Source organism: Strix aluco, chromosome 4 (genome assembly GCF_031877795.1).
Source record: "Strix aluco isolate bStrAlu1 chromosome 4, bStrAlu1.hap1, whole genome shotgun sequence".
Taxonomy (NCBI): Eukaryota; Metazoa; Chordata; class Aves; order Strigiformes; family Strigidae; genus Strix; species Strix aluco.
The window spans coordinates 80,407,787-80,432,330 of record NC_133934.1 but is presented as its reverse complement, the minus strand read 5'-3'; the positions used below and the strand labels follow the sequence as shown (position 1 = coordinate 80,432,330).

Genomic DNA, 24,544 nt, shown 5'->3' with positions numbered 1-24,544 from the left:
TAAAACGTTGCTACTCATGTTGTAGTTTTAATTAAGCGAAAGGAGAAGTTGGCTGCTAAACAGAGCATCTTTGAGCACATGGTGAGACACAAATTGAACCACACAAATAAACTACCAACCAGCTTGGGTTATTTTTAAGATGGCATTGATGAATTCTTCTGAGCTGTTTTTTTTTCCCTAATTCTTGTGTTAATTTACTCAAAAGCTGACATTATTACAGTTTCCGCAACATGGTAGCTAAAGGCCTGCCTGAAATTTTGCTTCAATCATCAAATTTTTTGTGATTCAGCATATTTAACTTCAAGGAACAGAAATAGTAATGCAACATTGTTGCATGTGTTTCCAGGGGACTTGTTTTTTGGTTTTTTTTTTTTAATGGTACTTTTTTTAACTCAAAGGAACCTAAACATTTCCTTTAAATGGAGCATGGTTCCACCAAAACAATGTTCGGAATCACTCTGTGAGAATTGGAGATAAAAACAGAAGCAAGGAAAGCTAAAGTTAGGGCTAGAATCGCCCCAACAGTCTCCAACATAACAGGGCATATCCTTAACTCGCTTCTAAAAATGCTCCCTATTGTGCATGCTAATGAGCCGATGGGCGCATTGCTCTGTGCCCTCCCAGGGTGGCATAGCTATGCTGTGCCAGAAGGGCTCCCCTCACACCTCGGGAAGGAGACCTGAAGAGCCAGAAGAGCCCTTGGGAGGAGTTGGTGCTGCTATAGGTGTGCTGTCTCTTCTCACCTGATAGCCAGGTTCCTTCTGTTCAAATGCATCAAAAAGGTGTGGTGGGTTCCAAAAGGTAGCCGCATCTCAGGCTGATTGTGAATGATGAGCTTGACCTTGCTCAGTAAGATGTAAAAATCACTTAAATTCATGCAGGATTTTTATTCCTGCACCCAGAAATAAGTCATTATCTTCAGTATTCTTAACCGTATCACTAGGAAACAAGTATTGGCCTGTAACTTAATCTTTCTGCATTTGTGACTTCATCTTTCTCTGTACATTAACACAGCCTTTTCCCTCAGCAGATTTTCTCCCTTTTGTGAAAGGGATTTTGAATACAGGAGTTGCCTGTCTTAAAGGACAGGTGAGCAAAGTCCAAAGAGTTGCCTGGCTCTTGGATGTGGGCCAAGAGAGAAGCACCTTCACCCAAGAATCTGCTAGCATAGCTGCCTCAGTCTGGGGTCTGAAGAAGTATGGTCCCTTAGGACAGGGCTCTAAAGGCCCTTTGGGTTTCTTTAATATTTTTTTTCCCCTCCTGACTATGTGGCAAAATCACATTACCACTTTGTATGTAAAATGGCTTTACTGTGTCAGGAAAAACCTGAGGCTCGTTTGTTCAAGGAGAAGATAAAAAGCGTAAGACAGTAAGTAGTATGGGAAGCCTCACTGGGGACAGTGACACTGAGATAATGGGAGACTTTAACAGGGCCTGGAGATGAGCAGTTTGTCAGAGAAGGTCCATTTGAAAAGTATAGGCAACCCATTTTGAAAGACACTGGAGAGAAGTCTTCATACTACAGGAAGTTGTTGAAGGCACAGCAATTTGGAAATGGGAAAGAGTTTGGGAAGAACAGTTGATTTTTAGCAAAAAATTATGCTAGATGCTTTGAATTACATAGGATGGTTGATCAGAGGAAGAATATAAAGTTCAGGTGTTCGTGTAGGTTAGAAGAATGCTCTGGGGCAGGGTGAAGGGGAGGGATGTGCCTCAGTCATAAAGATAAAATGGGAGAAGCAGGAAAGAGTAAAGATCTGGATGAAGCAAGAGTTCAGAGGTAATTTCAGGAAGAGAGTGGGCCCATAAGCTTAAAAGGTTTATAAGTTAGATATTCTCTCTTATTATGTGATGGGGTGACAATTTCAGTCAGCTGAAATGTTTGATCAGTCAAGCCAGCAAGCGTTAAGACTTTCCTTAGAACCTAAAAAGTCTTCATCTTTTTAGAATCTTCTGGTCGTCTGTGGATGGTGTTTTATTTTTGTTTTTCTTTGTTTGTTTTGTATTTTGGAACCTGGAGAATCTAGCTCCAGGTAACTTGTTGGACTTTATTCTTTTTAATAATATATAGGCACTGAGAGCATAAAGCAAGACCTTTGATAAAAGACCATGTGTTGTGAAGATCTCCAACAATATCAGCAATGGAGGGTGACAGTCTTCATATTTTTACATTTTCTAGTGAAGAGTGATGAGCTCTCAACATTTTTAATAAGTTGATTAAAAGCTATGGAAGGGAGGGAAGTAGGTGGGGGTCAGACTTGACCCAGCTTCTTGATTAGCAAACCCAGTTGGGCAGCAGAAGTAATTATGTCTGATGTGGTATCACAGCTGTGGGGACTGGAGGGTTGTATGAATCATCCTGAATGGGAGAGTTCCTGTCATATTTTCTGCATTACTCTTCTCCACTGAGCAGACTTTCTTTTTTTACACTGGAAGATCAGAAAGACGTTCCACACTGTTTCTTCCTAACCTCAGTTCCAGTGCGGTACTTTCTCCAATGCTGTTTTCTCTTGGAAAGCTGAGCTTGAGTACCTTCTTGGCCCTCTTCCCAATTGTTTTGCTACTCAGCTGATGATTTAAAAGCCACTGATTTTGCTTGTTTCCCCCCAGGTAAATGAAAGCATCCCAGTGCCTCCCTCTTGAGTTGACTTGATACAGGTCTTGTAGGGTTCATGAGGCAGCCAAAGTGTTTTGTTTCTGCTGGCCGCTGTTCTTGGCACTTTGGGGTAGAGACCACCTAACTTAATGATTACTGAGACCAAGAAGGCTTACTTGTTTTCTCTTTAGTTGCCATTCAACACATTGGAATGAAGAAAACCTCCCAAATATAATAAAGATTTTGAAGAAAACCCAACTGAGCCATCTTAAACTTGATAGGCCTTGCACAAGTCAACTGCCTTGCTGGACCTCTTCCCTGATAGTTACTGACTTTGATCTTTCCCTTTTATCCTCTGCTTGATGACCTTCGTAAGGCTAGGTGGGTGATCCATACTCCTCCCTTTACTTTAGGAACACTTTGGCTTCTCTCTTTCCCACTTTCTTGTTTAATACAAAAATAAGGGGGGGGTGTGGAACATATACAAAGGGATAAACAGATTCACTCAAATGCCTCCTAGTATATGATTCCATTTTCAGAACCTCAATTCTTCATTCATACAGTTGCTTTTCGAGGAGGGAAGCATACAGAGGGGCAAAACCCCTGCCCCACAACTCCTTTATTTTGTTTGTTTGTGGCTCCAGTTGGGGGGGAAGGTGTGTGAGGGCGTGTTGCATGGGCCTGTTACTCCCTCAGCAGGCAAGAGCATGCTGCTCTTTGCCCAGGGCCACCATGTCCTCTGCGCAGTGTTGAGCACCTTAGGTCTCCAGTAACACTGCTGGAATCAACGGGTGTTTCTCTGTGTGCAGCAGTATTTGTATCTGTCCCAAAATCTAAATGAGAATAAGAGAAACAAGAAGTCAAATTATATGGGTACCTCATGAATTTTTCTTCCATGAAATAGGAACCTTTAGGGCAAGCAGGTAACATATATAAGGGGATATACAGGTAAGCTGTATGCTTATTGGTAAAAGAAGAGAATTGCACAAAGGAAGCATGGTTGCCGGTTAGCAAGAAAAGCAATTAAATCCTGTGGCCGCATCACTGACACATCAGGTATGTGTTGGTGATAATGGTTTGCTGGGAACGGCAGCCTTAAAATTCTACATCGAGCTTTGTTAGTGAGCTACCAAGCGCTGCTGTTGGAGGCAGAGTGCATGTCCCCAGCTGAAAGGTGGAAGTAGCGATGCTTTGCAAATGTCTAAGAAAAGTCTAAGAAAAAAGACAGCAAACTTCCATAGCATGCATTTTAGAGGGGTTAAAAATATAGTCACTCTTCTACCTGCTCTGCAATTACCTTATAGCTTCTTTTAGTTTGTAAAATCTTCAGGCTAGGAACCATACTGGGGTAAGAAGAGTGAGGGAGTAAAATGCCAACCGTGGTTTTGGAATGATTAGTGAATGTTTTCTGTTAGGAAGTACCTCATAAACCAGCAGGAATTTTAAAAATAAGTATTTGGACATTAAAGAATTCTGGATATCATAAGGGTGTTTTCAATGAAGAGTACCAGTAGCTAAAAAGTAGAATGGAATATTTGTATTCTGTAAACTACTGCCATAAAACCAGACATGAATACCATGTTTAGGGAACGGTAAATGCTCATGTTATAATACTTTCCCAGGACCATTTAGTTGGGAGGGCCCTCTTGAGATCATCCAGCCCAACCTCACTGCTCAAGCAGGGTGAGCTAGAGCAGGTTGTCCAGGCAACCTCTCTGGGCAAGCTATGCCAATGTTTGACCATCCCAACAGTAAAAATGAGCTTGTGTCCATTGCCTCTTGTTCTGTCAGTGGGCACTGCTGAGAAGAGTCTGCCTCCTTCAACTTCATTCCTGCCCATCAGACATTTGTACAAATAGATAAGAACCCCGAGTCTTCTCTCCTCCTGGCTGGACAGTCTCAGCTCTTTCAGCTTCTCTTCATATGACAGACGTTCCAGTCCCTTAATCATCTTTGTGGCCCTGTGCTGGACTCACTCCAGTAAATCCAGACCTTTCTTGCACCAGGGAGCCCTTGGTGAGACGCGGCACTCCAGATGCAGCCTCACCAGCTCTGAGTAGGGGTGCAGGATCACCTCCCTCCACCTGCTGGCAACAATCTTTCTAATGTTGGCCTTCTTGGCTGTGAGGGTGCGTTGCTGGCTTGTGGTCAGCTGCTTGTCTACCAGGATCCCAAGGTCCTCCTTTGCAAAGCTGCTTTCCAGCTGGTAGGCCCCCAGGATGTGCTGGTGCTTGGGGCTTATTCTTTCCTAGAAGCAGGACTTGGCGTTTCTCCTTTTGAACTTCATGAGATTTCTCTCTGCCCACTCCTCCAGCCTGTCAAGTAGTACTTCTGGAAGGTGGCACAACCATCTGATGTATCAGCCACTCCTTCCAGTTTTATATCATTTGCAAACTTGTTGATGGTGCACTCAGCTTTACCCCGGAGGGTGCATTCCTCAGCTTTTTTGTGTGGAAATGTAAGCTGCTTCCCTCCAGGCATTACCTCTTTTCTTCCTACTCATGAAGCTTTGTGCTCCTCTGTGTGACTTTTTCATTGCTATTAGTCTACTTCTTGTGGACAAATAATTTGTGTCTTACTGTAAATTACAAACTTAAATGCACTGGGTGGCCTTAGTGTCACTGAAAAGTAGGGACTAGAAACAGTATTTTCGTCAAACTGTGTCAGCAGGGGTTGAGGAGACTAGACTTTATTCCTAGTGTCTCAAAAGACAAATAACCTTTTCCTCTGCTCTGTTTGGTACGATGGGGAGGTGCCAATGCAAGAAGATATTCCCTTCAGGAGGGGACTGGCCACATGACTTCATGCTCAGCAGGCAGTGGTGACAGCAGGCTGACTTGCAGCCCAAACCCTTCTGCCTGCCAGTAGGTGAGGGCTGATTACTGAGGACATGCAGCATGGTGAAGCATAGCTGAATGCCATGTGAAATTCATCACACCAGGCAGGTGAAGTCTGCTAGAAGCTTGATCTCCACATACTCCTCCTCTCCTTTACTTTAATGTGTTTCTTTTCCCTGGGAACACAAGATCTCAGCACCACCATGTTTTCTTGTCTCCCAACTGCCCTTCTATTCTATCTCACCCTTCTTTAAGTTGTTAAGGTGTTGTAAAGAGGGCATAGTTTGCATCAGTACCGCTAACATTCACTTCTGTGCCTGCCTTGCTCCTGCTGTGTTTCTGGTACAGTGCTATGTCAGAGAGAGAGATGAGTTTGGTAAATGCACGGCCGGAGACAGTAGATGATCTTCTTGGGATGTTGCCAGTTCTTGGGGTCCGGAGCAGTCTCAGTATTTTAAGCAGAAAACTAGCTAGTGAATTGAGAAACCAGAATTTATTTCCATGAGGAATTTGCCACCTTGCTGGTGCAGGAGAGACTCTGCCTCTCAACGTATATGTAACAAGGTGTTTAAGAACTTAGACACACTTTCATTTAGCAAACAGCTGTGGCTTAAAATGCTATTGCCTTGCTACTTAACTAAGCTGCAAGACTCCACACTGAAGCAGATGAGGAGGCCAAATGCATTCTGTTTTGCCAGTTTGGGGGTGGAAGCAGATAGCTTCTCCAGGAGGATGGTATTGTCTTAAACCATGGCAGGTGTTTGCTAATGAGCATGTGCCTAAATCTTCAATCATCCAGTGACTAACAAAATGTTAAGCGGAAGCGCAATGAGAGAGGGAGTGCTCTGAATCTCACTCTGATTTAACTTCAACCATTCTTAGGATGGGGTAAAGTTATTGATTTCAGTGCCTTTAAATGGTGAATGGAAAATGATGCAAAAAGATCAGGACTGGAGCAGATCTTTATTGGTTTTTATCTCCATGTTTGTAATTGTCATAGCCCTGAGCTAAGTGTTCCAGACCCCAGTTGACTCTCATCAGTTCAGAAGTTGCTTAGTATTTTATGTGTAAAATATTAATTTTTTTTCTATATTTAATCTGTACTGGGTAAGACATTGCTGGCTCAGATTTGGGGGAGAAATTCTGCATTTCAAGTATCTGTAGACTTAAGTCTACTAGTCATAGGCTCAAGCGAGTTATTTTGCAAAATGTGCTTACAGAAAAGGGGTGTGAAGAGGTGGTATAATGAATTATGGAATTGAAAAGCCAGCTGCACTTATGGTAAAATAAGAATCACAAGACCTCCTTGGTAAATCTGAAGAATATTTGAGTAGCAACAAAGAGGTGCAGACACTAATGTCATCCCTCTCCAGACCTATAGACAATGTATTTCTGGCCTGCAAAATCTAGGATTATATGTCAGCATGGGTTTAAGGCTAGCAGCTTGAAGTATTGATTCTTATTTTTAAAATTTGTCCTGGGTTTGAGTGAGTGGTGGGGGTTTTTGGTAGCAGGGGAGGGGGCTACAGCGGTGGGCCCCCGTGGGAAGCTTCTCGAAGCTCCCCCAGCCCCAAGTCAGACCCACCTTTGCACCAAGGCTGGGCCAATTAACTGCACCTCTGCAATAACGTATTGAAAAAGAGAAATCTGGGAGGAGTTCAGGGAGTTGTGAGGAGGAGTTGTGAGGAGATCATTTGTGTGAACACCAAGGTCAGTGGAAGGAAGGAGGGGAGCTGCGCCGGAGCAGAGACTCCCTGGTAGACTGTGGTGAGATGGCAGGGCTGCCCCCACCATGGAGGTCACCAGCGGAGCAGAGGTCTGTGGGGGGCTCCATGCTGGAGCAGGTGACTGCACCCGAAGAAGGCCAGGACCCTATGGGAAGAAGGCCCTGCTGTTGTAGCTCGGCACTGGGAGGGCTGCAATGCGCGGGGGTGACCCACACACCCGTGGGAGCGACTCATGTTGGAGTTGGCTTGTGGAGGACTGCCCTGTGAGAGGGGGACCCTGCGAGAACAGGGGAGGGATGCCAGGAGTTCCCCTCCGCCCCGAGGAGGAAGAAGTGGCAGGAAGGTGGTGGAGTCACCATCCCTGGATGTGTTTAAGGATTGTTTGGATGAGATGTTGGGGGATATGGTGTAGGGGAGAACTTTGTAGAGTAGGGCTGATGGTTGGACTCAATGATCCCAAGGGTCTTTTCCAACCTGAATGATTCTGTGACTGACTGCATCCCCTATTCCCTGCCCACTGCACCACTGCGGGAGGAGGAGGTAGAGATATCGGGAGCAAAGCTGAGCCTGAGAAGAAGGGAGGGATGGGGGAAGGTGTTTTCAAGATGTGGTAATGCTTCTCATGGCCCTACTCTGTCTGTTAAGTGTTGTTGTTGTTAGTGTCTGTATTATTAAATTTGTGTTCTTTTTTTCTTCCCTTAATGAGTCTGTCTTTTGCCTGTGACCATAACGGATGACTCATCCCTCCCTATCCTTATCTTGATTCCTGAGCCTTTTGTTTTATTTTCTCCTTTCCAGCACTGGGGGTGAAGGGGGGAGTGAGCGGCTGCATGGTGCTAGGGTGCCCTCTGAGCTCAAACCACAACAAATTTAAATTAGGAGCTATATCACCTTTCCTAGGTACTGTGCTATACTAACAGCTGAAAAAAACCACTGGTTGTTCTGAAGAAGTATTAACATGTTAAATTTACATTTCAACTAGAAGCATCTCGTGTTTAAATTATTATAAAATGATTATGGCTAGTTTGTTTGCCAGGATTTAGACAAGGTTCTGAGAAAAACGGTTGTGGTTTAGCTCAGAGATGAAGGATATCTTGCAGTCCTCCTTCTTGATGCCTCTCCGCTCTGAGGCTGCAAGATTGTAGTGGAATTCATGAGAAACTTGGCTTGAAGAACATTCCCGATTCACTATGCTCTCTGTTCCCGAGCATGGCATAGGCAGCTAAAGATTTGGGAGAGCGCTGCCAGTGATTTCAAGGACTGCAAAAAGAGTTCTTGTCTAGGTTGCTGTGATAGTTCACTGACTGTGGCCCTTTCATTTTCCTTTCATTTTAACAAGGAAGAGGTTGAAAACTTTGGGGAAGGAGAACCTCGTTGCGTTTTACAAAAGCCTGTCTGTCGTTTAGGATCCACTGGTTATGTAACTCCACTTTGTAATTGTTTGTTATCTGTCCCAAGGTAATAATCATCAGTTAGTAATGACTTCTGATAGTTGTTTATTGGCCTTTGTGAAACTGGTTGGTGGCCTTGCCAGTCACTAACTTGGCATTATTTATTATTATTACAAATCCATTACTTAATGTGATTTGTTATCAGAGCATTTGCAAACATGGGTGATGGTATCCATAAGCTGTTATCCTATGGATTTGTTCATCCCCTTGTGTTCGCCTCTTAAATGCTGTAGAGCAAAGACGAGTTTGTAATCAAATCTTGTTTGCAGGATTGATTCATAGTTACTGCTGAGCATAGAAATATTGACATCAATTAAAATAGAAAAGAGGAGGAGTTTAGGCCATTGAGGGTATCCCTCCAAGAGGTGTAGGAGAGAGAGGGTAATTTCGATGCAAAACAGTGTGCCTCATATTAGATATTGAAGATACAGAGACTATTGGCAATATCTGCTATGTTCAATAGGAAATTAATCTAAAGATAGGAGTACTGTTAAAGAGAGCCCGTGAAGCCTGAATAGCACTCTCTGCATGCTCAGGGACACACATCTGACCTGACCATCATTTTGGTAGGCTGTACTTTAAGCAGAGGTGGCCCAATACCAGAGTTTGGTTTGGGGCCCAAGAACTGGTTCAGATAGTGCTGTTTTTCCACTCAGTACACTTTTTTAAAACAATCTGAGCTTGGGAACAGAACTCTTTAAAGTTTCAAAGAATATAGCAAAGATGTCAGCTAATTTTTAAGTTTCTGTTTAGCAACCTTTTCAAGTATTTGTTACATTACATAAAGATAGTTTGGATGCTAGACACCCTGCAAAGGTTTTAAGATTTTACACAGTAATAAATGATGTAACATTCTTATTTACTCAATTTGTTTCATTTTTCTCATGTGTAAGTGAAGAAAATATTTACTTTGTTCAAAAGTGGTTTCTGAGGCTGAACTTAATTCATATGTGTAACTAGGTTTGGTGTTTGGAAGGTGCCATACAATCATTATTTATTGATAGCGGGACCTGAAGAAGCAATGCATTATTTATATTATGTTATCTGTGGAAGACTTGCAACTATTTTCTTGTGTTTGGACTAGAAATGTTCAAAAGTATGGTCAGCTGACTTCATTCTTTTTCCTACTGTACCACCAAACGTATAACGGCAGATTATTTTCAAAATGGGATGATGACCTTGGTCATTTTCCTTAAACCAATGTAGAAAAGAATGTAACGTTAGGACTGATGAGTCTTTGATTTCAGTGTGATGGCTGGATACGATCTGTTGACTAGGACAATATGTGGAGTAATGCAATTAGCCGGGATAGATGTGAAGAACCAAGTTGTCCCCATATTTCCAGGCGTGGGATTAGAAACTCTTCAGAGCTAGAGTATATAAAGTTTCCCCCTGATAATTCATTCAACCACTGGGATTTCTTTCACTGCAGAACAGGCTTAAGGCTTGGCCTACTAAACTCTTAGGCAAACTATGGGGATGTCTATCGAAGCCAAGGTCACCCTCGGAGAGATTTAGTGCTGCTCTATTGCTTGCTCTAGTCCCCATGGCCCTTTCAAAGAGCTGTGTTCCAGTAGTGTCTTTGCTGTAGCCACCTCAACTCCCCTAAAGGGGGTTTCAAATGGTTGGAGGGGGAAAAAAAACCCCACACAACATATTGTAAATTAGCGCTGACAATGTCAACATTAATTTACGCCAGAAATGTGTGAGGAATAGAAGGTGGAAAGAGTGATGATGCAGAACGCAGTGTTTCCTACATCCTGTTCTCCTAGAGCAGCTGAAGAAGGGCTGCCACGGCAGCCGTGGATCATAGCACAGAGCCAGCTCTCCGTCCCTTTCGGAAACGGCTACTTTGCGGCCTCCTGCACAGATAGGATCATTCAGATGGACAGAAAGCCACTGCTCGCAAAGCTGGCTTAGTTCAGCACAATTGCCACTAGAATGTGTTTAAAAAATTATTAAGAAGGGTTTAGCACTGCGACTCTTACTAGTGAACAGAGTTCTGTTGCTAGTCCCAGGCATGTCAGAATTGAGGTTTGTGAGCAATAGTAAAGAATGCCTCTGATATTTTTGGTTATCGTTACTAATGCTGTACAAATCTCCAAAACCAGCATACTCTGGAGAACTGAAAGAAAAGGCGGGACCTAAATATTGTGAGGGAATTCTGACTCTGGTACTCTTTCTTGATTACAAGTAAGTGTAAGGTAGTTGTTTGGATCCATCTCCACCCCCAGAAATCTCCAACCCTGTTTCTGTCAGTTATACACTTTGGTTTTCACTTCTGGATTAAAAATAAGTAAATCTCTCCATGAAAATAAAGCATTTTACCTGTATTGAGAGGTGATAAACCATCTGAAGTCAGGAGGAGTCTATTTTGTCTCAGTAAAAGTGTGCTCTGTACGTGTGACTTTGAAACTCAGAACTGCACATGCATGCTAGTGAACCTGAGATTCTTATATATACAGTCCTTTAAATCTTATTTAGTGGTTTTTTTTTTTTTTTTTCCCTGTAGAAAAGATAATTGTGGCTGTAAAATGGGTATAATATTATTTTAAGATATCCTAACTTGAGGTGTTAAGAGTATAAATTGACTGTATAAAAGATTTAGGTTGCAAAACTGCTGTTTTGTGTTTTCCTAGACAGTTGGTTTTTTGGGTTTTTTTGTTTTTGTTTTTGTTTTTTTTTTTTTTTAAAAGAAAGTATTTTGAAGTTCGGATAAAAAATGATGTGATAAAATGATGAGTCAGGTTGTCAAAAGCAAAAAAATTCTAACAGGTATACATGCTAGAATAATGCTTTTTTTTTTTTTTATTTTTGCAACATCTGACTCATGATTTTGATTATGCATTCTGCCAAGTTCAAAGTTTCCTTACACAAAGAGCTATATGAAACAACCGTGCTTCAAACCATTTTACTTCAATTGTAGTAACAGGTTTTAGAGTTTAAATCATTAACAACCTCTGTGTGAACTTTTATCCAAATGACTGCAAGTCACAAAGAGAGCACTTCTCTTTCACGAAGTACCTTTTGTGCTTTAGTGAGACCCAATCCCTCTTCTATTTTTTTTTTTTTTTTGCCCACCTTCATGTCTGTCTTTGAAAAGATGTGTGATTTGTGAAGTAATGAAAGTATGTATCAGTTAATGAAAACTGCTATCCTGGCTTCATAATGCACGCTGGAATTGCTTCAGGATAAAGCTTCCTCTACCTGCATTACAGCAGGGAAAAAAAGTAAATTTCAGAAGTCCAGATTGCTGTGTGCACTGCAGAAGTATCATGTAGCAGTTAAATCAACCATTAGGGGTGACCTAATCTTGATTTCCTCCCCCCCTCCCCACAGAGACACACACACACACTTCTCAAGGAGTTGTGATTTTCACGCTGCTGCTTTCTTTCCACTTTTTTAAAACCTGCACTAGAAATTGTCAGAGCCTGATACCGCAACAGCGCATCCACACGCGAACTTGCCCACCTTCCTTTCCCGCTTAGTTTGTACACTTAATTTGGCACGGAGGGAGTCGGAGCTAATCACCCCCTTCCCCCCACTCTGTGCTGAAGTTCAGTTCCAGCGAGCCCCTCCGGCCCCCGGGCTTTGTGAAGGAATAGCTGAACACAGCCAGGAAATTCTGGGGCGTTCGCTTTGCCCTAGGACAATTTTTCTTTCCTAACACAGCGAGGCAAACCGTCTTATTTATTTTTTTTTTTTTAAAAAAGGGGTGGTTGTTATTATTTTCTTTCCCACCAGAAAGGAGGGAATTACAGCGCGGATGGTCGAGACCCACACCACACACACACACCCCGCGCGCTTTATTTTATTATTTTATTTTTATTAAAGAGCGAATTAGGCGCGGGTGCAGGAGTGGGGCAGCGCATCCCTCCGCCTGCCCCCCGCGGGGGAGCGCGGGGGCACCTTCCCCTTTGCTCTGCGCGGGGGGTGCGTGTTCGTGTCCGTGTTTTTGTGCGTGTGCGTGGTCTGTGTGTGCGCGCGTGTGTGTGTGTGTGTGCACGCGTGTGCCCGCCCGCAGGGCTCCGGGGGTGTGTGTGTGTGTGTGTGTGTGTGTGTGTGTGTGTCCCCGTCCGCCTCTCGCTGCCCGCCCGCCGCCCGCCTCCCGCGGGCGAGCCGTGAGCGCCGCCGCCGCCGCCGCTGCCCTTTGATCCCGGCGTTAGTGTTAGTTCTAGGGGCCGGGAGGCGCGGGGGGCCCCGCCGCCCCAGCCCCTCGCCCCGGCACGGCGCCCGGCGCCCGCCCGCCCGCCGGGAGCACATCCCCGGCCGCTGAGGGATAACCGCGACCGGGGACAAGCCAGGTGCACGACCGGGTTGGGGGCGGGGGGGGTGGGGGGGGGTGGGGGGAGGGAGGGGGGGGAGAGGAAAAAGAAAAGAGAGAGGGGGAGAGGGAGCCCTTCGCGGTGGCTCCGGGAAAACCGGCTTCAGCCCCCTTTCCCTCGGCGAAGAGGGAAAACCCGCCCCGGTTAGCGGCTCCCCCGGGGGCCGCGGCTTTGTGCCTGTCTGTGCCCCCCCCTCCCGGTCTTATTTGATCTCCCGTTAAACCAAGGAGGAGAATGTGAAAAAAAGGGGGAAAATGCCCAGGAGGAAGCAGGAGCAACCCAAGCGCCTCTCTTCACGTAAGTGCCCCCTCTTTTTGCCATTTTCTCCTTCCTCCTCTCCCCGTCTCCTTCCCCTCTGCAGCCGCCTCCGTCGTTTCGTGCATTAGTTTAGGGTTACAGAGGTGAAGCTGACAAAGACACAGCCTGGGTTATTCCTCTTTTAGGTCTGAGCTAAGGCAGCCATGTTGGTGATGAACAGCCTTGTGCCCTTTTAATTTCCTCTCTCTCTCCTTTCCCCCCTTCTTTCTTCGCGTCTCTCGCCCTTTCCTCCCTCTCCCTCCCCTCGCCCGTGATTGTGCATTTGTGCTGGGGGGGGGGCGGTGTGGGTTTCTCTTTGGGGCCGGAGGGAGGGGGGGGGTGTCTGTTTTATTGGGGTGGGGAGGGGGGCTAGCACCGGAGGGGAGGGCGGCGAGAGGGGAAGCGGCTGCTGGCGTCTTGTGCGGAACCAGCCGAGAGGTCCGTCCCCGGCTAAAGGTTGCGGCGGGGCTGGGCGGCCCGGGAGCGGGGAGGGAGGGGGGGAGGCTGGGGGGGAGGCGGGCAGCGGCCGCGGAGGGGGCCGGCGGCGGCGGGGGGCACCCCCACCCCCGACCCCGCGGCCACCCCCGACCCCGCGGCCACCCCGTAGGGAGCCGGAGGCGGCGGCGGGGGAGGGGGAGGCAGACGGTGGCAGGCGAGGTCCCTGCAGAGCGGGGAGAGGCGGCGGCGGGCTCCGGGCTCCTCCTGGCCGCAGTGAAATGAAGGGTCAGGCGGGACTCGGGCTTCGGCGGCGCTGCCCCAGGCGAGAGCAGCAGAGCACAGGGCTAAAGTGCATCCCGATCCTGCGCCGGCGGGCACCCCGCACCCCCCCCATCCCCTGGCACAGCTCGCCCTGCTCCTTCCCTCCCTCCCTCCCTGCCTATTTTCTCCCCTCTTTGCAAAACAGTTAACTTTTCTCCCGCTCGCTCTCCGCCCCCCCCCCCCCCCTCCTTGTATTAAGCGCTCGGCAGCTATAGAGAGGGAGGCGGAGGGGAAGGCACCTAAAAATACCCTGCCCCTGCTTGGCCCCGGGGTTGGTTTAAGGAGAGCGGGGGGGCTGGGGGGGGCCGTGGATGAGGGTCATTTGTCTGTCTCCGGCACATCTGCTCGCAGCGTGCCTGCAGCCCCTCCGCGCCGGGCTCGGGGCAGGGCGAGAGCTGAGCCGCCGCTGCCGGAGCCGGGGCTCGGTCACCGGGAGTTCACCGGGGCGGCCCCGCTCCCTGCCCGGGGGGCGCCGCTGCGGGCGGAGCGCGGCCCGTGTGTCTGACCCCCCCCCCCCGCCTCCTCCTCCTCCCTCCGCTATGCGGGCGAAGGGGATGGAGCAGCGCTCCCCCCCCCCCCGCCCTTCCAGCACCGGCACGGGCCGGGGCCGGGGGTGTCGGCGCGGGGGGGCGGCACTTGCAACCCCACAAATATTTCTGTCTCCTTTTCCTTTGCACCGGAGTCGAGTCAAGGGGTTGAGTTGTGGTGGGGGTCCGCTTGGGGGCTTTTCGGTGGTTTTTGGTAGGTTGGTTTTTTTTGTTTATTTTTTGTTTGTTTGTTTGTTTTTTTTTTTTTTTACATTGTATTTATTTATTTATTTATTCGTCTCTTTCCCCCCTCCTGTCGCTGTTTGCCCCCTGCGCAGCCCTTCCGCCGAGCAGCCGAGCCGGCAGCGGGGCGGCGGGAGCGCGGTGCCCGCCTCTGCAGCGCCCCGGCCCCGGTGCGGCGGCGGCGGCGGGCGGGGGCAGGGGCCAAGCCCGGGCGCGCAGGGCCTTGCGTGGCCGTGGAGGGGCGTTTCGTGGGGAGAAGGGGGGGCTGTGTGTGCGGAGGGGGGGCGAGCCCCGCCGCCCCGGCTTGGCAGAAACCCCGCGGGAGAGCGAGAAGGGGCTCCGGGGGCGGGAGGCGGCGGCGGGGCGGGCGGCTGACCTTGCCCTCGCCCCCGCCCCGGTGCGGCTGCCCTCCGCCTGCCTCTCGGGCTGACATCAAACCTGGGCTCCATTTTAGCTCGCTCGGGCGTGCCGCTGCCGGGCGCGGCGGCGGCGGAGGCTCGGCTCCGGCGGCGGGAGCTCGGCGGCCCCGGCCCCCGGGTTGCGGCGGGGGCTCCCCTCGGCCCCGACCTCCTGACCGCCGCGCCGGGGGAAGGCACGGCTCTTTCTGAGCCGGGAAACAATCGCCTTCATTGTGCAAACCGAGTTCTGTCTGTGTTGTTTGGGTTTGGGGTTTTTTGGTGGTTTTTATTTTTTTTTCTTTTTTTAAATGCACGGCCTAATTTGCGGTTCTTTTGGATTAATTTTTTGGTCCAATTTATGGGAGTTTTTTTTTTCCTGATGTGTGAAGCACGCACATGCTGCATGTCCCGCATGAATGTTACTTTTTAATGGGATTTATTTATTTTAATTTCTTTTACAGCTAGATTGCACTGGATCAAAAGCTATTATTTGACAATAAATAACAATAATAATAATAAATCAGATAATTCAGGAAGAATTACAGGAATACTGTTCTAGCCTGCAGTCCTGCAGATTCAGAAAATGCTCTGGAATCCATTGCATTCTGTGTGCAAATGCTATAAATAGTGATTTATTTTATTTTTTAGCAACATGTTGCTTTAATGGGTACTCAGTGTAAAATACATTTTTATTCTACAATTCCTGCTGGTTTTAGCAAATACATTTCTTAGAGGAACAGTGTGTGTAGTTCATTTTGAAATATTAATGATTTCAGGAGAATGTAAAGTGCACCACGTACATCTAGAAAGAAGATGGCTAATACCGTGCTCACCTTAACTCTGCCCCACTGTGGGTATTAGGCTCTCATCCACTCCTGAGTTATGTCACAGGTTGCTGCTGGCGCAGGAATGCGCACTGCTATGCCTAAATGATGTAGCATCTTACTGAACCTCTCTGTGATATTTTGGATTCTGTTGCAGTTGTTTGGGAAGTAAATAGTAAGGTGTTGATACATTCTACCACTGGTAAATTATACTGTGTAACTGAGCAAATGTAACTTGCTCTGGCAAGTCCTATGGACTCAAGTATAGCTCAAGTAGGAGTGTTCTCAGGATCTCTAGGCCTTAATTAATTTCTTATAAATTGTCGCGTGCCCTGAAATGCACCTGAAGAACACTGCCATGCTTCTTGAAGTGACGGCGGGCGGCTGCTGCTGACCAGGGCTCTGATTTTATACTTCTGTCCGTTGACTTCATTGGACAGCCCTTGTGTAAATTTAGAGGTGATTTCACAAGAGAAGACTGCACTGCCAAAACACACTCTATGGTGAAGAAGTTCTCTGTAGAAGAGTTTGCTTAGAGATATCTCAGGCTGGTGCAACAATTAAATTTAGTTTCAAGGGAGTTGCTAAATACTGATGCTTCAGTGGTTGAAGGAAAACCAGATTGATACGATTAGATGCAGTAATACTGTGTTTTGGTGGCATCTGCTTAAAAGGCCAGAGTTAAGGTTGAGCTCTTTCAGTCTCTGGAGTTTTGCAACATTATTTAGTTTGGGAGGGTCCTTCAGAGGTTGTCTGGCCTAGCCCCCTGCTCAAAGCAGGATGAACCTCGGGGTTCAATCAGATAGATGGGCCCTTTGAGACTCCCATAGTAACGTGTATTCTAAGCGGGGTTTCCCTGCGTAAAGAAGGCAGGTTTTAGTCACAGATGCCAGCAGAATGTCTTCGCTCACACTCTGTGAAGTACAAGAGAAAGCGCATCCTTTTTAATTTAAGATACAAGTGGATGAGGAGAGGACTCTAGGAGTTCCTGGACAGACAATGGCTCATTCATACCCCAACTAAACACTACGGCAGTGTAGAGTCAGTTTACAATGAGAGAGTTAGGTCCATAAGTTAAGAATTTGCTCAGTGCACATGTGTCTTGTGATTACTTTTGGATGCAACTAACTCAGACAAGTCAATTCATTTTCACTAGAACGTTTAAAGGAATTTTACTCGTTCCTTAGTGTGTGTGTGCGCCTGCATGCACGTTAGGGTTTTTTTTTTCCCCTTCAGCTACTTCAGCACTTTATTTTTTTTCCTCATCTATTCAGTTAGCAGCAGAATCTTTAAAATAGTATGTATAAATACAATTTTGCTCTGTTTTTCTTCTCCTTGTTGCCTTACTTTCCATTCTACCTCACACTATTATTTTCTTTTCTGAGAATTCCTGAAAGTCTCTTTCCTCTGAACTGCACAAATGTGACTTGGAAGAGTTCAGCCCGGAAAGTAAAAGTTTTGGGAAGTTTTGAGGCGCTCAAGTAAATATTTAAGATGTAGACCACTACATTGCCTTAAGTGTAGCGATCAATACTCCTTGGGGTTTGATTCTGTCTCAGAGGCTTGTAAGCAATGCAGTTTGTGAATGAATGCCACAATACCATTTATACAAAGCTTGTATTTGTTATAGACTATCAGGCAGAATTAGATGCTACATTGAGAAGTTTGAACTGCTGCTACTTCCTGAAGAATGTGTTTAATGTAGGACAAACTGCAGTGGTATTTTCTGTTGGATTTATTTTGTTGAAGAAGGAGGTGCAGAATTGACATAGTATTAGTTTCACTATCAAAACTAGATATGTGATAATGAGGGAGCATAACTCTTGTTGCGTTCATGGTCAGGTATAATGTTAGATATTCCAGGTACTGTGTTGAAGTGTTCAGCTGTTTATATATGGTAAAAAAAACCCTTAAACTCTGTGAAGCTTTTTATTATATTGTTTTTTATTGCTGGGTTATATCATCGGAGTGTAAAGAAAATACTGTCAAACAAATAAATTAGCAGTGATTTAGAGCTTCCTTCTTTCTGATTTCTGCAGCTTGCTTCATTTGATACTTTCTGATAGCAAGAGAGGATGTGTTGGATGGGTTTTTCAAAAGACTTCCCAATGTCAGAAAAGCCTTTACTATCATTCAGTGTTTGAGAGTTGCCTCCAAGACAAAAGGCTTTTGCCAGGAACAGGAGTCTTTTAATAGTGTTTATTACCTTACTAGCAGACATTGCATGTACAAGGGGAAGCTTTTAACATATTTTCTATTTACTATTTTTAACCTCTCACCGCTGCAGGGATCATGATGTAGCTCATTGTTGACAAGAGGATCCATGTAGGGAAAATTATTATTCTTAGCATGATTAGGTTAATAATTTCATTGCTATCATCATGGTTGTCCTGGTGGTACTGTAATGCACCTCTTGAGTGAACAGCAGCCTTTTGGTGGAGGGAGTAGCGTCCGCATTACTCCACCTGAAAAACACTGTTCTTATTTTGTCCCTCTCATGATAGCGAAGTCGTCATAGACTACATTTCAGAAATACTTTCTCCCTTTATGGGGACTCTTTCTGATGTGAAGTCTCTGTCTCTTTAAACTTGTATCCTAATTATTTTTTCATTATGCAAACTAAGTCACTTGTATAAAATCATTCACCGATCAGTGTCTAAAGCCATTCAATGGTAGACTATGCCTTAGTGTTGTTTGATAGTACAAAATACGAATAAATCACACTGGAGTATAAATTGGACTACCAAAGAGTCAGCATTGTGCTCATTAAGCTATTTAAGCCTTTAGGATATTATGAATTAGATTTTAGAGGGGGCAGGAGTGGAAAACATCATAGAACAAAATAGCAAACTTTTTAGTTGGCCAAACAGGAAAACCTGCAGGTAGACCAGTGGAATGGGAAATGTAAGAACATGCAGACAGAATGCATTTTTACTTTTAAATTTTAAAACGGATGAAGAAGGAATATGACTTAATCTTTGTAATAGAGTGATTGTTGTCTTCTTCATATGTAAGAAGGCAGGAGTAGGAGGAATTAAGTTTAGAGAAAAAAAAAATAAGTAGAAGAAGAAGAGCCAGGAGGAGCTGGCTGTTCAAAGTGAAGTATTAGTAATTTCCTATAATTTAATCAGACCAGATCCCAGAGCAAGATAATGAGAGCATGACCTACAAAAGAGGACTTTTTGGAAGTTAAAAGGGTTTCTAACATGAAGCTTCACAAGGCATGTGATTTGTCATGAAGCAACCGTATAGAGGACTTTTTTTCTTTCACGTTGCGAAGAAATTGTAGTATAGACATTAGTTCAGATGGTTAGGGAGAGCTAATATGGCTTATGCCTGGAATCCTTTTACTATTACAGCTGTTAAACTACTCCAGAGTCATGCTTGAAGAGTGTATCTTCTAAATAATACTTCTGTCTTGGTTTCTGGTATACCATATTTTGTTGCCTAGTTTGCCATTCATGGTACATGATTTGTATCATTTAGGTTTATGCATACAAAACCCTTCAGGATGTATGTAGGCTGAAGTATCGTGTTTCTTACAAAAATAATAGTATGCAAAAAATCTGGACTACAAAGTAGCTGGCAGTATGTAAGAGAATCTAGTTTTCAAGGGGATGGGGGGAATTGTCTTCCTCTCTCTTTCTGCCCCCCCCAAAGTAAAACATTTTAATTCCACTTTAAAAAAATGTTTTCTAGGAAGAGTAATAAATGATATGGGCATGAAGAATATAAATGGTATTGGACTGAAGGAAATAAAAAATCCCTCAAAAGGGTGGATAATGCCCCTTTCCCCAAGGTTTGTGGGTTGTTTTTGTTTGTGTTTTTTTTTTTTATGTAGTTAATAAAACTCAGAGTTGACCCATACTTCGCTTGAAAGGGTGCATGCTGAAGGGTACAGTCAACACTGATTCTGCACATATATACTCTGTTGTGGCTACTTTAATGAAGGATTCGGCAGCATGTATCCATAAGCTCACATGAAAGCTCGTCTTTTATTTTTTCTTTTTTATAGACTAACTTAGGGTCACAATTATGGAAGTGTTATGCTCCCAAAGACAATTTCCTTGTTCTCACTTACCTTCAGTAGCATTTACTGATATCCTCTTTGGTCTGGACTCCAGAGAGTTTGAATGCTCAGTCTGAACCTGTCGGTTTAGTAGTTAGCTCTGTTCCTTAAAGTTTCTCCTGCCTTCCGAGGGATTTCCTGCTTGTGGTATAATTACACTGAGTAGTAGAATCCCAAATTAAGCCTAATGCTAAGACAGGCCTGTTCCGTTTTGCAGGTTAAGAATTCGGGCAGAGTCCATGTTCGATTAATTTGGAATCATGAAAGAGTTATGGGGGATTTTTTTTGAGAAACGTGCAGCAAGGAGAGAAAAACTGTAAACAGTCCTTTCCCTCATTCTTTTTGGTACTCAGGCACTAGGGATGGAAGCTGGGGGGAAAGACTGACTAGTGTTGGTAGTACAGTAGGCCAAGAGAGAGAAGTTTTTATGGAAGGCTGATGATTTAGCTGCTGTTTAGAATAAAACGTGTTAAAAATGAGAGGGTTACTGAGTGGTAGAGGTCTTGTAATGAATGGTCTAACGCACAGTTTCAGAAGGTGAAATTAGGTTCCAAACATCTACATTGTTTTGTTTCTTTTATTTGGGATGCTCTCTCACTAGGGTAGAAGTAAAATTTTTGAAGCAACTCAAAGCAAGCTACTGTCATCATCCTTTTGAATTCTGCATGGTCCTACCTCTAGGGATTCCCTTCTTCAAGAAGGTTTTATAGCTCTGCTGACCCACATCTGGGGTTTGCTGCCTGGGTGAGTTTTTCCTCTATTGCAGGGCTTTCTGTGTAGGCACAAATAATTCTTGCCTCCGTGGTCTTAAATTAGCAGCATGGAAGTTTTATCTGAAGGTTTCTGTAAGGAAGAAGATATGGCACAAGCTTACTTTAAAATTACAACTTCCTATTTTTGGTGAATGTTTTGGATGTGTCCTGGATCTTTGTGCCTGTTAGAGTTTGCAATATGCCATATCAGGGCAACAATGAGAATTCTGGTAAATTATTAAGAATAAATGGCAAGTAACTTTTAGGAAAAGGCATTAAAAGAATTGATGGCTTTAACAAGTGTGTATTTAGCTTGATGAGTGATCCCCGTGTGTGACTTTATTAATGAACACAAATTCTTTGAAAACTACTTTTAGATTTCACTTTGGCTTGTGTAGTAGTACAAATAATAACTCATCTGAAAAAAAAATCAAAAATTAAAATAACAGCTAGATGATCATGCAGTGAAAAGTAGGTGAGGAGCAGAGAAGGTGGCAGGCAAGTGGATTTAGATAGCAGCTGGTGGTGTAGCTGTTTGTGTTTGCTTGCTTTCCTGAAGCACAGCCAGAGTCTCTCCCCTTAGACTGCTGTGCCAAATCTAGACCTGGCAACTAGTGACTGAGGAATTTCTTTATCTGTGTTTGGAGCAGAACTTCCCCTTATCTACCTCTGTATTTCCAGCACTTTGAGCCCATGAAGAGCCCTTCTCAGGCACCAGTGTAAGCATAACAGCCTGGAGCTGCTCTAATTTCTGCTGCTCCCAGGCTCTCACCCTGCTCCTTGTTCTGGAAAGGAAGGGCTGACACGATCCTTTTGTCAGTTCTGCGTTGCCAAAGGGAGTTCTTTGCACAGTGAATAACTCTGAAGGGGGCCCTTCTGCCCGCCTTGAGGTACTTTTACATTGCCCCTAAGGTCTAAATAGACTTCACCATAATTGTTTATATTGTCTTCCTGCACAGTGCTATGCCACATTGAGATAGCAAAGCAAGCTCTAAATAAGCTACCTTGTGTACAGGAGGCAGTTATCACAGCAGTCTACCCAGGTTAATTCAGCTATAATACTTGTGGGCATACTCAAGCTGGCTCAGATATCACCACATAGCACTGCGTTATTTAGTATAGACACACTCTCATGAGAATCAGAGTTGTTGTCTTTGAAGGCATTTACTGGCCTGCATAAAAAGTGTCGGTAAAGCCCACAGAGTTTTCAGCCAAGAAATTCACTTTGAAAAAATAAAATCAAATCCCACTGCCATTGGCAGACTTGTTTGTTTGTTCAGCAGAAAAGCCAGCAGTGGAATGGACATGAACATGAAACTTCCCCTTCGCTTCTAGCTGTTCCTCTGCATCTGAATTTTAGGTGCATTTTTAGGCAGAGTGTAGAAATGGATTGCTGCCATTTATGCAGTGTCTATGCCCTAAGTAGCCATAGTATTAGTTTCTTGTGCTAGGAGCTTGGCACAGAGTATCTCTTTAAAATAAGGTTTGAAGAATGTCCACTTTTTATTCAGTGCTTGCACATTAATTATGTGACCTCTGACTTTTCCTAAGGTTGAAAGCTGAGGCAGTGCCTTAAACAGTGTGTCTAGGAGTGAGGAGTGCCTATTCCACATGGAAAGGTCTGCTTCTGTGTGTTAGCCTACCACTACAAGTAGCTTCCTAATCCTCTCTTATTTGGCTTTGCTTGTTAACCCCAAGCAATCCTCTCAGGGACAGAGAAAGCAGCTGTCTTTGGTAGCAAACACAGCACGACAAAACAAACACTTCTTGAAGCTTCCCTTAGATACGTTACCATAATATCGTCCTTGTGGGAGGAATTAGAAGCACAGAGAATATAATTTGCCATGTTTTAATCTGACTTTGGGAGAGAGGAAAAAATTAAATTATAGGGAACTAGATTCCTGTGACATTCACAGGAAGAAATAATTTCAGTATCTAAAACTTAAACCTTTTGTTTCTGAACCAATCAGAAAACTAATATGTATGAAGCACCTCAGGTGAGTAATGGGGCAGAGTAAAATGGTAAATCAGAAGCACATTATTTACCAAAAATAGAGCAGCAGAAGCTGCATATAGCAAACAAACAGAAATTAATCAAAAACAAAGGAGATCTTTGTTAGAGCAGGTATGCTGGCCTGATGTCACCTGCTATGCTTGAATATTCCCATGCATGAGGTTTGTGAGCTCCTCCCTTCACTTTATGACCCCTTGACAGAGGTTGTAAACACAATAGGGATCATTAAAGGCGCTGCAGCAGCTTGATCTGAGGCTTCCTATGTTTTGTTTATTGCAGCCTACATATTAAGGTGACATAGGCACTTCTGGTTGATTTTGTTGTTTCTTTTAGTTTATTGATCACTGGGACCACCCGCACAAATGTGTTCTAAAGCAACAATTCTGTACATTTTAAAAGTATTTTTCTAAGAGTCAGTGTTTTGAGTGGATAGTGCGGGGGTTCCTCTTTCTGTATTTTAATAAAAGGGAAAGAAAGTTCACAGTATTTGCTGTCACTACCTTTCCAACTGCAATATTTAGAATAATTTAAGATGACTTCACTGAGTTCCACTTAACATTTAAAGTAGGACTTAGTGTTTATTATCAGCAATGGGCCAGCTTTGCAGCCTTCCTCTGATCTCCCTTGTGCTGCTAGCGTGATGCAAATATTATGGAAGTTGCCTTGGCCTTCCCAGATGGGGATTCTCATTGCATGGGGATGTTCCTATGGGGAAATATATACCATTGTTCCACACATCTTCATATCACTGTGACTTAGAATAGGCTGTGAATCAGAGATGGAAGGGGTCAGAGATGAAGCCACAGCTGGAACACTCTCAGATCTACTTATTGCTAGTTAACAGCCATTTCCAGCTGCTGTTGATGAGCCAGTCTCCAGGCTGAGTCTAGGTTAGAAAACACAAAGGAGAATCAGAGAGCTGTAAAGGCTCATGCTGTGTTCCTCCTTTGCCAGATACATGTCACACAGGAGAGAACCTGGCCCTATGCATAAACTGAACAGGAGTGTCTGGATTATTGAATATGTAGGGGTAGTGATTCTTCTGAATGGAGTGGAATGAATTGCTTTTGCCAGAATGCCACTGGGGCTGTTGGAAAGTTAAGATGTCTTATTCGTGCTCGGAGAAGGAAATAATGAGCTGACCAAAAAAGTCAAAGTAAGCATAGGTCAGAATGTACAACAGTACATCATATCATCAAGGCAGGCAAATGCAACCACTTCTTTGACAGTTTTTCAAACTCCAGTATGTCCTTTATATGAAGAGCAGCCAGCCAACCTCCTGCAGCAATAAAGAGGCAGATAGAGACAGCGGCTGTGTCCTTCCTTCCTTCCTTCCTTCCTAGAAACTAACTGGGTTAACTTTGTGCTCAGGAGATGAAAACCTCCCTTTGGCATGCAAGAATTTTTCTCTTGCTCTTTTACTGGTGCTGTAAGTTATTGAAAAACCTTGAAACGGTTTTTGGGTCCAAGGGTTCTAGACTGCAGTGACAGAGCTATTGAGGTTGTATGATGTCTGTGGGGATGTTTGGAGGCTCAGCAGGACGGTTTACAGACATGAAATCTCCAGCTTTTTTGAGTTCTTGTTTTTTCTTTTTTCCCTGACTCAACAGCAAGGTCTCTTCAGAGATTCTTCACACCTATTGGGAAAGCTTCACAGACAGCTTTTTTTCAGCTTTTATCCTTGTGTAGCACTACTACACTGAGGACTAGTTTTCTTCCTTCTTC

At 44.7% G+C, this 24,544-nt stretch overlaps 1 protein-coding gene across 6 annotated transcripts in view; it reads left to right on the top strand.

Moving 5' to 3' along the window:
- The first annotated feature begins 12,687 nt into the window (after positions 1–12,687).
- The window catches only part of ZNF827 (zinc finger protein 827), a 111,882-nt gene continuing 100,025 nt past the window's right edge, over positions 12,688–24,544 (top strand). For 5 of the 6 annotated variants that reach the window (XR_012623208.1, XM_074823760.1, XM_074823758.1 and 2 more), the window contains exon 1: positions 12,990–13,233. Coding sequence is in view for 5 of the 6 variants with exons in the window: in XM_074823760.1 (XP_074679861.1) it covers positions 13,191–13,233 (43 nt within the window). In the remaining variant the exon portion in view is untranslated. Of the gene's footprint in view, positions 12,916–12,989; positions 13,234–24,544 lie in introns of those variants that run through there. The other variant, XM_074823759.1, reaches the window with a different exon arrangement.